At 52.8% G+C, this 12,970-nt stretch overlaps 1 protein-coding gene across 1 annotated transcript in view; it reads right to left on the bottom strand.

Moving 5' to 3' along the window:
- Positions 1–9,983, bottom strand: part of PLOD1 (procollagen-lysine,2-oxoglutarate 5-dioxygenase 1) — a 29,476-nt gene extending 19,493 nt beyond the window's left edge. Inside the window, exons 1-3 of the mRNA XM_005889193.2 lie at positions 9,818–9,983; positions 1,242–1,333; positions 952–1,082 (exon numbers count right to left, since the gene is read on the bottom strand). Coding sequence (XP_005889255.2) covers positions 952–1,082; positions 1,242–1,333; positions 9,818–9,893 — 299 coding nt within the window. The 5' untranslated portion in view covers positions 9,894–9,983. The remainder of the gene's footprint in view (positions 1–951; positions 1,083–1,241; positions 1,334–9,817) is intronic.
- Between the last annotated feature and the right edge of the window lie 2,987 nt (positions 9,984–12,970).

Raw genomic sequence — 12,970 nt, 5'->3', positions numbered from 1 at the left:
TCAGAAGGGCACAGGCAGGAGGAGCCCAGGCTTCCCTGGTGGCTCAGATGGTAAAGAATCTGCCTGCAGTGCAGGAGTCCCAGGTTCGATCCCCAGGTCAGGAAGATCCCCTGGAAAAGGGAATGGCTACCCACTCCAGTATCTTTGCCTGGAGAATCCCATGCACAGAGGAGCCTGGTGGGCTATAGGCCACGGGGTTGCAGAGTCAGACATGACTGAGCGACTAACACTTTCCTCCTCCCACGCCTGCCCTGGGCCACATTTAGTAAATAGATCAGCTCTGTTACCTTTGACCCTGCCCATCAAGTTTCCACCCCCTCCCTGGGCAGAGACATGGTCCCCATAATCTGTGACCATTTCACACTCAAAGCATAGCTCAGCGGGCTTCCCTGATGGCTCAGTGGTAAAGAATCCACCTGCAGGAGACACAGGTTCGATCCCTGGTCTGGGAAGATTCCACATGCGACACAGCAACTAAGTCCATGTGCCACAACTACTGAGCCTGTGCTAGAGCCCAGGAGCCAAAACTACCGAGCCCAAAGAGAAAACTGAGCCCCATACACCACAACTACTGAAGCCCGAGAGCCCGAGAGCCTGTGCTCAGCAACAAGAGAAGCCACCGTAATGAGAAGCCCCGTGAAATGCAACCAGGGAGTAGCCCCTGCTCATCACAACTAGAGAAAAGCTTGCAAACAGCAATGAAGACCCAGTGCAACCAAAAACAAATATATAAAATTATATATACTATATATACATTAAAAGAAGCATAGCTCACCATACCTGGGCAGGTCCCCCCACCCATCTTTTCACCAAGAGTGGAAATGAGTCTTTTCTGGGGTGCATAGACCCCTTAGAACTGTAGGCGACCCTAGCTACAGTAATCCCCACCTCATCCCTGATGTCCTGGCAGGGCCTCATTCTAGAATATTCTTCTACCTCTCAGATGCCTACCTGTCTGTGAAGAGAATGACCAGGTTCTCCTTGTCGGCGTGCTTCTCCAGGGCTTTCTTCAATAGCCGGACCTTCAGCCCTCCGCCTGCCAACATCGCCTCCCCAGGCCAGTCCTCCCCCAGCCCCAGCGCCTGCAGAGACAGGCCCCTTAACATGGGCTTTTGCTAAAGAGAAACCTGGCCAGCTCAATTTCCAGCCCCACTGGGCATCTGACAGACCGAGCATCTTGACTTCTATCTGTCCAGCACCTCCCCTCGGCTGTCTCTGCCCCCACCCAGGGAGCCCCCTACCTGGATCTTGTAGTTGAAGAACTGAGCTGAGCGCTTAAAGCGTCGGAACCCCTCGGTCTCCTTCGTAGCCACAGTGAGGACCAAAAGGTTGTCTAGGGACAGAGAAGGGAACGGAGGATGAAGAGAGGTGACGTCAGAAGTGGGTAACTGTGCCCAAAGGGATGTGTCAAATCTCACGGGATGTATCTTCACATCAACCCATCACAGACAAGGGCCCAGGGAGGAAGGGGCACACCTAAGATCACTCCTCAGGTTAATGTCAGAGGTGGGACATGACCTGGGTCTCCATCCATCTGGTGACTGACCAACATGGCAGGAAGCGCCCAGGGCAGAGGCGTCTGCACCTTGCATTGTGGGACTGAGTCTCTGGATTTGGGGGCAGAGGAAAGGATTCGCTCTGAGTGTTGAACACCAGGAGGACCTCTCTGGCCACTGTCAGACATCAGCCTGGGAACAACCTCCACTCTCCCTGCCTGCACTCAGGGCAGACATTGCTAACTGATCTCAACACATTTTTGTGCTGAGCCTCACTTGGCCTTGAATTCTCCCAACACCATGAGAACCAAGAAGAGTTGGCCTGCAGTAGAAATTCACTTGAAATCCTGGCCTTTGGCCAAGAGTGGCTATGCTACCTTTTAAAAAAACAAAAAACAAAAAACACTTTTTAAAATTTTATATTGGAGTATAACCAATTATCCTGGAATAGGAAATGGCACCCCACTCCAGTATTCTTGCCTGGAAAATTCCATGGGCAGAGGAGCCTGGCAAGCTACAGGCCATGGGACCGCAAAGAGTCAGGCATGACTGAGCACATAATTGATTAACAAGGTTGTGATAGTTTCAGGTGGACAGCAAAGGAACTCAGCCATACATATCCATTCTCCCCCAGATTCCTCTCCCCCAGGCTGCCACACAACACTGAACAGAGTTCCCTGTGCTATACAGTAGGTCCTTGTTTGTTATCCGTTTTAAATAGAGCAGTGGGTATATGTCCATCCCAAACTCCCTATCCCTTCCTCCCATCCTTACCCCCAGCAACTGTAAGTTCGTTCTCTAAGTCTGAGTCTCTTTCTGAAGTAAGTCAGACAGAGAAGGAAAAATATTCTATGGCATTCCTTATATGTGGAATCTAAAAAGTGATATAAATTAACTTACTTATGCTACCTTTTTAACAAGGAACCACTCTGGACTCTGCAGGGTGGCTTTATCTCTACAACAGAACCTCCTGGAAACTCTCCCACATGCCGTCTCTGGGAGCCCTGGACAAACCATTCCCAGACCATACTTTGAGACTACATTCTCTGGGAAGTAAAGGCTCTGGGAGTTCCCTGGTGTACTAGTGGTTAGGAGTCTGGGCTTTCACTGCTGAGGCCCAGGTTGAATCTATGGTTGGGAAAAAAAAAAAAAAAAACTCTGTAGCTGGCTTGGCTAGGCTCCTGGCTCTTTTCCTTACCAACTGCGTGAGCCTGGGCAAGTCCTTAACCTTCTGAGCTGCAGTTTCCCCCTTGTAAAACAGGGGTAATAACCGTACCTGCTTCCCAGGGCTGCTAGACTAATTAAATGAGATCAGGCTCTGGTGGTTCAGACAGTAAAGAATCCACCTGCAATACAGGAGACCTGGGTTCAATCCCTGGGTTGCAAAGATCCCCTGGAGAAGGGAATGGCTACCCACTCCAGTATTCTTGACTGGAGAATTCTTTATGGATGGAGGAACCTGGCGGGCCACAGTCCATGGGGACCCAAAGAGTCAGACACGACTGAGTGACCAACGCTTTCACATTTTTCACTTTCTGTGCTCAGTCATGAGCGCTTTTTCACTTTCACAGGCTCAGTCATGTCTGACTCTTTGTGACCCCATGGACTGTAGCCTAGACCCCTCTGTCCATAGGGATTCTCCAGGCAAGAATACTGGAGTGGGTTACCATGCCCTCCTCCAGGGGATCTTTCCAACCCAGGGATCAAACCCAGGTCTCCTGCATTGCAGGCGGATTCTTTACCGTCTGAGCCACCAGGGAAGCTCATTTCACTTCCAGGCCTGGAATATCCTTGTTGGAATGCTGGCACACACTAAGAGCTACTCTTGGTGCTGATCACTGAGAGGCAAACGCCTTGCTCTGGCATTCAGGGTCCCTGCCCACTGGCCTTTGACATCCTCATTCCCTCCACCAAGCAGGCCCTGCTCCTCACCTTGCTGGGCACCTCCCTCCTGCCAGGGCTTTCTCTCTCTGCCCTTTCTCTAACCTTCCTCCCGGTCTCAGGGCCAGTGACACTTCTTCGCTACCTCCACGTCTATGAAGCCTTCTTGGATTTCTCTTGACCTCTCTCCTGCCCTCAGAGGCAGGACTCCATCATCTGCAGCACTCATCATTGATTCGCTGGGTGAGTCTTGTTTCCCTGGGGTCCAGGACCTAGCACTTTTATGGCCACTCCAAGTGGCCAGGCCAGCACAGGTAGGTCAGGCCCTCTCACCCTGACCTCCCCAAGAAGTCAGGAGGAGCCTGGGCTAAAAGAACAAAGGGGCAAAGCCGGCTGAGCCCCCTGCTCTGGGACCAGGCAGCTGGTCCCAGAGCAGGGGGTTGGCGCCAGGCAGCCGGGCCAAGATTGGCAAGAATCCACTGATGGTGGGTCCAGAGACCTGGGACAGAAAAGGGTGGATTCATTAGGCAGGTGTGCAGAGGGGAGGCCTCACCATCTGACCCTGGGGTCCAGAGAAGAGGGGTGTGGCTCACACTCAGGGGAAAGATTCCCTGCAACCCCTCTGGATGGTTAATTCTGCCCCCAGGCAAGGAGAGCCAAAGCCTCAGCTCTCAGGCCTTCTGGTCGACAACAGGGACTGCTGGGGACAGGAAGAGTGTCACATTTCATGGATGGAAAAAGCCAGTGTGTGCATCTATGTGAGATTCTGGATTCTCTACTGGCAAGGGCTCCTGAAGTCAGGCGGCAGGAGGAGGGGCAGGGGGAAGACTCAGACACAGTAACCTGCCCAAGGCAGCACAATGATGTGGACGCAGACATCGGGCTCTAAAGGCCCCTATCTTAACTCTGCATGTCCTGCTCAGGCCTGGATTGTGGTCAGGCATCCGTCTCCATCTAAAGAGACGGTCCAGCCAGGCCCTCCCCATATGCCCCCTTCCACCTGCCCAGCCTGTCTCTGCTCAGTTTTCCTTGCCAGGGTCTTGCAAGGGGACCTTACAAATTCTATACTCCTTGGGCAACACAATGTCCACTCTCCTGGCCATGATCGCCCAATACAGGGGATCCCAAACCTGCCTGCATATTAGCATCACAAAGGAGGTTGTGAAATCTACACTCCTGGGTCCCAGGACCAGCAATCTGAGATGGAGCCAGGAGGCTGGATTGGATTCATCCTCCACTTCCCTGGTGATTTCTGATGTCAGCCATATTTAGAAACCTCTGGTTCCACCCATCCCCTGGTCTTCTGACTCTAGGCTCCAATGCAGGGCCTGGGAGGCTGATGTTGTTCAGTTGCTCAGTTGTGTCTGACTCTCTGTGACCCCATGGACTGCAGTAGGCCAGGATTCTCTCTCCTTTACCATTTCCCAGAGTTTGCTCAAACTGTTGTCCATTGAATCAGTGATGCCATCCAACCATCTCATCCTCTGTCGTCCCCTCCTCCTCTTGCCTTCAATCTTTCCCAGCATCAAGGTCTTTTCTAATGAGTCGGCTCTTCACATCAAGTAGCCAAGTATAGGTGTTTTAGCCTCAGCATCAGTCCTTCCAATGAATATTCAGGGTTGATTTCTTGTAGGATGGACTGGATAGGACCACCCATCCCCTGGTCCTCTGACTCTAGGCTCCCGTGCAGGGGCTTGGGAGGTGGTTCACAGCAAGAGAACTCAAGGCAGGCTCCTGCCCTAAGGGACCCTGGCACCAGCTCTCAACATCCCCAGGAAATTGCCCTGATGAATCCAACCAGCACCCTATTCTTTTGTCCTGCCTGCAAAACTTGCTCCTTCCCCAGACCACCTCCAGGAAGCCCTTCTCAATCTCATCCCCTTATCCATCGGTCCTCAGCTCAAGCAGTCTCAGTGTGCCCAGCAGGTGCAGTACCAGTACAAACCTGCTCGCCCTCTCTTTGTCATGCTGAGCCCAACATGTCTATTTCCTCGGTGCCCCTCCCCCTCTCCAAGGCTGGGACTGAGTGTGACTTGGGCCTGATGTGCAGAGTGTGGCCTGCGGAGCCCTGTGGGAAGTGACTAGTAGGCACTAGCACCAGCTGAGCCTTGACTCAATGCCATGAACTGCCTGAGGCGTGTCACATCTGTTATTGAACTTAACCATCAACATCTTAAGCGGGGACTTTTCTGGTGGTCCAGTGGTTAAGAATCCTCCTGCCAATGCTGGGGACACAGGTTTGATCTTGGTCTGGGAAGATCTCTCATGCTGCAAGGCAACTAAGCCCGTGCACCAGAACTACTGAGCCTGCACTCCAGGGCCTGTGCTCCGTGACGAGAGAAGCCACCGCAAGGAGAAGCCCACTCGCCGCAACTCGAGAAAAGCCTACAGGCAGCCATGAAGATCCAGCACAGCCAATTAAATAATTTTTTAAAAAACCATCCTATGTGATAGGTGATATTTCTACTCTCCTTCTTATAGGTGAAGAATCTGAGGCACAGAGAAGCTACATAACCTGCCCAAGGTCACAGAACCTTGAAGTATAGGACAGGAATGAGCTGGAATCCCACACGTCCATGCCCTTCACCTCCCTGTCCAAGATCCTGGAATGCTGGGAATCCCAGATGCCGGCTGAATCCAGCCTTTCCAGCCGCCTTCTCTCAGGCCTCCCCAGCATGGGCACCCGGCTCCAGTCACGCGGTAAGGTCTCTTACCAATTCACCGCGCAGCCAGAGCTCTGGACAGCCCACAGGGTAACAACGTGGAGGATTCGCCGTCCATGAACACCAGGGACCCGCCCACCTGCTTGCTGTCTGGTCCAGCCAGCTGCCACGGGCTGAGGCCAAGGCCCACGTGAGGCCGGCCATCCAGGGCTCTCGGTCCCCTTGACCTGCTGCTCCAAGTCCAGCAGTGGTTTCTCTGGAAAGATGATGACCCATGATCCAGGGTCAGCAGAGATAAACCAGACAGCAGAGCGGAGTGGCAAACTGCGAAAGACAGACTGCTGGGAGAGTAACTTAAACTCTCTGTGCCTCTGTTTTCCTATCTGCAAAATGGGAGTAGTAACAATAGTATCAGGGAATTCCTCGGCAGTCCAGCAATGGTTAGAACTCTTCGATTTCACTGCGGAAGGTCCAAGTTCAATCCCTGGTCACAGAACTAAGATCTTGCAAGCTGTACAGCGCAGCCAGGAAAAAAAATCACCTTCCTCCAGAGACTCTTGTGAGGATTGAATGAGCTTGGCTGGGGAGTCCCAGGAGTTTTTGTCATAGGGAACCTCCCCTAACAGAGGGAGCTGTGCTGGGGGGACCAGGATGGAGGGGAGCTGCCTTCCTGAGAGCAAGAATGACCGGAAAGGCTGAGCCAGGGGCTTGCAGGAGTGCAGACATCTCTCTGGGATCCTAAGAGAAGGCTGAGGATTCAAGCCAGTTCAGCTGTGCTCCATGGTATGCCAACTCCTCGCCCCAAGCAATGCCAGCCCAGGCAAGGGGGCAGACGGTCTGTGTGTCTTGGATTTCAAGGTGTGGTCAGGACACACCCGGTCTGCTCCCTAGGGAGGTGGAAATGAATGAAAACTCCTCCCCCATCCCCAACGCCCTCCTGAGGCTGGAACGGAAGCAGAGCCGGGAAATGGGGATTCCCAGGGCCAGAGCCAACCCTGCCTCTCCCCAGAGGTATGGCCTCCCACTCACACCCTTAGGTCTCCTCAGACTCCCCCCTCCCAACACACACACACACACACCAACCAGCTGGGTCTGCCTGCTTCTCCATTTCCCACTGTTCCACAGCAGGGCTTGAAGCTCCCACCTGAGCCTAGCTGGTAATCCTGGAGCCTCAGACTACGGGGCTCGGGCTTGTCCTCCCTTCTCCATGGCCAGATGAAGGCCTGCAGGGAAAGGTGTGAGCCTGGGAAGAAGGGAGAGGGTAAAAAGGCAGAAAGGACAGGGCTGCCTCTGGGGACTCTCCTGCTCCCTCAGCTACGTGCAAATTTGCTTGTTTGGATCCTGCTTTATTGAAAGCCTTTTCTGGTCCCCCCCATCAGTCTGGGGGCTCCCCCAGGAGGGGGCAATGTCTCTTCCCTCAGGCACAGAGGGCTCTGTATCCCCCACCAGATTGGGTGTCCACTGCGGTGAGGAGCTCTGTGTCTTCCTGCCTCAGATTGGGAGCACCCTGAAAGTGAGAACCATCCATCTTTCCCTCCCTGTGTCGAATCCTTGGGTGTTTGAAGGGTGGACAAGCTCTTGAGAGAATCTCCACCCTACCGCCCAAGCCCCAAACAGCAAGTTCCTGGCCCCACTTCAGGCCTCGCTGGACCCCCAAGGGACATCTGGCCCAGTGCCTGCGCCTGCCCCATGGAACTTTCCTCTGCAGCTGCACCATCTTGGCCACCTGGTGCTGGGCTGGGTGTCCCCGCCCAGCCAGGGGAAGGAAGGAGCTGGCCCCGACGGGAGGCCAGTAGGCAGCTTGAGCAAGGCCTAGAGAAAAAACTTCCATCCTCCGCTGTCTTCTCAGCCAGCAGACTGAGGGGTCTCAACCAGCTGGGTCTGGGAGAGCTGGAGAGACTCCTCCTAGCAGCATCTCCCAACAAGGACACCCCTCTAGCCAAAAGTAGGGGTCAGCAGGATCAAGCAGAAGGTCTGAGTTGCAGTCAATGACGCCACCTCCAACCAGCTGTGGCAACCTGAGACCAAGGGGTCTAACCTTTTAGGGAACTCAGTCTTTCCAACTGCAAAATGGGCCCAATGATTACTTACGCTATCAAAAAGGTCTGAATGGAGCAAGGGAAGCACAGGGCAGCCACTTGAGAGCAGCCTGATGTTGGCCACATGTCTGGGGACCTGCTTATCTACCAGGTGCTTTACCTGGATTATCTCAGCAACACCCAGAATCCTTCACACTCTGTGGAGGCTGCCTTGCACCTACTCTGCCCCCTCTCATCTCCTGCTGGGGCCTTGTCCTCAATTTGGTCTCTCCAACTCACCCCCCTGGGCTTCATCATAGGTGGCTGGGGTTTCTCTCCTGGGATGGTCTGAAGTGGAGGGAGCCTACATCAGTAGAAGCAGAAGGAAGAGAGACTCAGGGGGTAAAAAGGCCAGCAACTAGACCCCGGCCACAGGCCCTTTGCACATACCACCAGCCCAGCCGTGTGCTTAGCACCGCCCTCACTGGATTTTTTGATGGGTCTTACTGTCCTGGGTACTCCACAAAGTAGCACTGGGCACAAGAAAGAAAATGCCTTGATGGCCTGGGCATTGAGCTGAACTCTCCCCAACAGGGCTCAACCCATGGAATCCCTGTTCGAGCTCTGGGACTGAGGTATGTTCACTCCTGTTTTGCAGGCTAGAACACCAAGCTTCACGGAGATGAAGCAACACTGCTTCCCCATGGGAGACATGCAGCCTTGGGCAGACCCTGACACAAAGGAAGTAGTCAAGAAACGGTGGTTCCCACCCCTTCTCCTGGCCCAAGTCTGCTAAACTACCATCCTGTGTTCGCAGGTTCTCTTGGAGGGTGGACCAAGGAGAACAGGGATGATGGAGGCTGTGGGCAGTCTGGCTCTGCTTCGCTGGGCTTGCCTCCACAGCCTTCAGTGTCCTCCTGGGGGCTCTCAGATGCTCACTGGGCAGGTGGTCCAGGTAGAGCTGAGGAGGAGCGTAGCACCCACTTGGGATGGTGGGACACCTTGAAATCCAATCTGCCTTTTGTAGGAGCACTAGACCCGGAATCCAGCAGATCTGAGACCTACCACTCCAAGGCTGGACCTCCCTGGGCAGTCACTGCACCTGTCTGGGCCCCAGTTTCCTCATGGGCAACCCAGACAGAGTTAAGACCCACCTGGCAGGGGCAGAGCAAACCACAGAGGACACAGGCAAGTACCAACGGTTCTGGCATTTGAGCCACCCCTTCCACCCCCAACCCTGCCCAGGGGCCCCTCACTCCATGGTTGTGAGTCCTAGGTGTGAATCCAGGTTCCAAAGTCCACAAGTAGAATGACCTTGGGCAAGTGAGTCAATTCTAGAGCCTCAGTTTGCCCAGCTGGAAAATGGGAATAATAGAAGGATGGGCTTCAGCTTGGGATCGGCTTAACTGATGTCTGACCCGTGGCCAGTGCTCCATACATGGTAGCTACTGTTCTTATTATTATGAGGGCTATTATTATTTGACCCTTCGGGTACTGAACGTCTGGACTTCGGCCATTCTTCCCCTCCAGCGGCATGAAAGTGGGAACCACAACCCTAAGAGGGGAAGTGACTTGTTCAAGTCACCAGCGAGTCAGGGAACCAGCAGCCTGAACCCAGAAACCCTCGGAAGCCCAGGACTTCCCTACAGACCGCTCCTAACGGAGGCAGCCCCTAGACCAGCCCTCCTGCCCCCATCCTCCCGCTCCAGCCCCTAATGCCTCCCTCCCGCACCCCACCTCCCCAGCCCAGAGCCCTCACCCTCCGGCTTGGCGTCACCCTTCGTTTCGGCTAGAAGCAGCCAGCCCAACGGGGCCAGGAGCAGCAGGAGCCGCATGGTTGGGGTCTGGGAACGTCCAGCCGGTCCAGCGGCGCTCGCAGGCTGGAAACTTCGCGATGGGGTAGGCGATCCCCCTGCCACGCACTGGGCCCGCCCCGGGGGCGGTGTCGCGCCGCGCGGCCTGGGGGCAGGGTTTCCTGCAGACTAGCCCGTACCCGCTGTCTCTCCGAGTCCAGGCAGCTCCCTGCGGCCTGTTCCCGCGGCTCCCGGGTCCTTCCGCCGCCGCTCTGCTCCTTCTTGTCTCTCGGGGCTTCATTCCGACCGGGAAAAGGAGGCGAGACGGGGCGAGGCAACAGTTTCTATACCTAGGACCCTGCGCCAAGCCTTGATGGTAACGATCAATGTGAGCCTCGGTTTCCACGCTTGAAAAGTGGGGTTTACGATGGCCACTATGCATTGGATCTTGCACGGGTTCGTGACATTGTTACATTGTTATCAGTGGGGCACTTAGAACAGCCCCGTGATAAGCTCTCAGTACATCTCAGCCCTTCAGATTTCATTAGTCCTTGTTCAAAGCGAAAGTGGGCGTGAGGGTCTGAGCCTGGAGTAGGCCAGGCCCGCAGGAATGTGTTCCGAGGCACCCACACCCTTGCGAACCCTCCTGGCTGCTGGACGGACATGTAGAAAGCGCATCTCCGACCCACAATAAGGGCTCACTTCCTCTGCCTGTCTCTGGGAGGTAAAGGGAACCTCTGAGCCTAGGAAGGTCTTGTCCCTGAGGTCATTGTTGAATGAATGAATGAATGAAATTGTTTACGGCCTTTCACAGAAGTGAGTGCTTCAAGCATGTGGGACTGCTTCAGCATGAGGAATACACCACTGATAGACTGTCATGAGGGGAAAGCAGTGTGTACACTCTGATCCCACTCAGCAAAAATACATCCTTACAGACATGATGCTGAAAGAAAATGGCAGTCAGACGTTTACTGTCGCAATTTCCAGCTTGTAGGAACACGTGTATGTTATTCCCAGGTAGTTTTTATTTTCTTTTTTATATTTTTCATTGTTTTTAGAATCATTTTACAATGAATATATACTATTTGTACAATCCAAACAAAGTCAACACATTATTTATCTATGTATTATTTATTTGACCTCGCCAGGTCTTAGTTGCAGCACATGTGATCGTCAACGATCATCCTCGCAGCATGCACTCTAGTTTCAGCATGTGCACTCTGTCTGTGGCCTGTGGGATCTAGTTCCCCAACCAGGAATCGAACCTGGGCACCTTCATTGGGAGCTCTGTCTTAGCGACTGGACTACCAGGGAATCCAACATGTTCTTTTAGAAAGTAGGCACAGTCCCTGGGAACCTGGGAGATCATCTCATTGTACAGAGATTCACTTGTGGTAAAGATGATAAAAATGAAGGCCAGGGGCCCCGGCAGCAAGCTCAAGGTCAAAAGGCAAGTGAAGGGAGGCATGCGTGCCAACCAGGTCCTCTGCCAGCCAAATGGGACCTGGGACCCATGGCGGGGAGTTTCTGCAGCTGGGGACGGGACTTGATGCCAGGATCCACCGGATGTTTTTTGAATTCAGGAGGATGCAGGCTGAAATTCCAGCTCCTTCGAGGAGGAAATGGAAGGATAAGCAGAGGGGAAGAGAAGGAGCATGTGTTGACTGGCTCAGTTTTCAAAGCTCTGGCTCATGCCCCGTTCCCCAGAGCCCTGCCACTTGGGCAGTATTGCCCCTGTTTGTGAAATGAGGAAACCAGAGCTCAGAGAAGTGGAGCAACTTGCTCAAAGTCACACAGCTGACGTGGGATCACAGAAAGGGAGGCAACTTTTCTCTAACTTCCCTTTTGCTCGGGCTCAAGAAGAATCTCGATGATGGTGATGTACTCTGGACAGAAAAAAATCCTAGGGCAGTGGGGTTCCCAGAGTCATTGCAAATCAGTAGGGGAAATCAATCTTGGAGGCTGGTGGCCTCCCCTGGAGAAAGGATCACCCTGGTAAAGCCTGCTCCACTTCCCCAGTTTCGATCCATTCTTCTCTCCCCACAACCCCCTTCACTAAATTGCTGAAATTTGAACTCGGTCCAAGCGTCATCGGAAAGGAAGGCCTGTATCTTTAAGCAGCCAAGGGTGGCAGCCACCCAGATGTTACTCCCAGTACGTGCTGCACGTGTTGTGCACATTTAAAGGAACAGGACTCTGCTTTTCTGGGAAGGTACAGAAAGGATACAGAAGGTACAGAAAGGTACAGAAGGTACAGAAAGTCGCAAGGAGTCACGCAAAGAGACACGACTGAGCGACTTCACGTTCACGTTCAGGTTCACGTTCACAGAAAGGATAGCTGGGCTAGAGGGCGGTGATCTGGTGCCACAAGAGGCTTTTCTCCCTTTCATTCTCTGCTTTTATCCATTTTTATCATTTCTTTTGTTGACCCGAGGAGGTGTGATAGTCTCAGTGAACAGCTATTCTCTGTGTTTTCAGCCGATTCTCAGCCTCCACCCCCTTCACAGCCATCAGCTAGTCCCACTGGTACCTGCTCCTTTTAATAATAATAATAATAGTAATAGAATTTCCAAGCTGTTTCCTTAAATGAAAAAAGTAATATGCTAAGTCCCACTGGCTTCCACTCCCTTTAATAATAATAATAGAATTTCCAAGCTGTTCTCGTAAATGAAAAAAGTAATATGCAAGTGTATATCATATGCTATAATTTCTGTGAAGGAAAAAATATAGATCTCTGTCTATATATTTGTTAGTGAATAGAGTTTCTGGAAAAGTATCCAAGGAACAAGAAGCAGTGGTTCCACCTAGGAAGAGGAACTAACTAGCTGGAGCTCCCGGAAAGAGGAAGACTTAAAGTCCACGCTTCACCCTTTTGTATATTTTGAATTTTGTATCATGTACGTGTGTTTTCTGTTTCCTAGCCAAATAAATAAATAATGAGTGTTATTTTTTGAGTCTGTGTGTGTGTGTGTGTGTGTGTGTGTTAGTCAGTCAGTTGTGTCTGACTCTTTGCAACCCCATGAACTGTAGCCCTTCCAGCCTCCTCTGTCCATGAGATTCTCCAGGCAAGAATACTGGAGTGAGTTGCCATGCCACTCTCAAGGGGATCTTTCCTGATC

Source organism: Bos mutus, chromosome 16 (genome assembly GCF_027580195.1).
Source record: "Bos mutus isolate GX-2022 chromosome 16, NWIPB_WYAK_1.1, whole genome shotgun sequence".
NCBI lineage: Eukaryota > Metazoa > Chordata > Mammalia > Artiodactyla > Bovidae > Bos > Bos mutus.
Note: the sequence above shows the minus strand (reverse complement) of the source record. Positions and strands in the feature narration are given on the sequence as shown.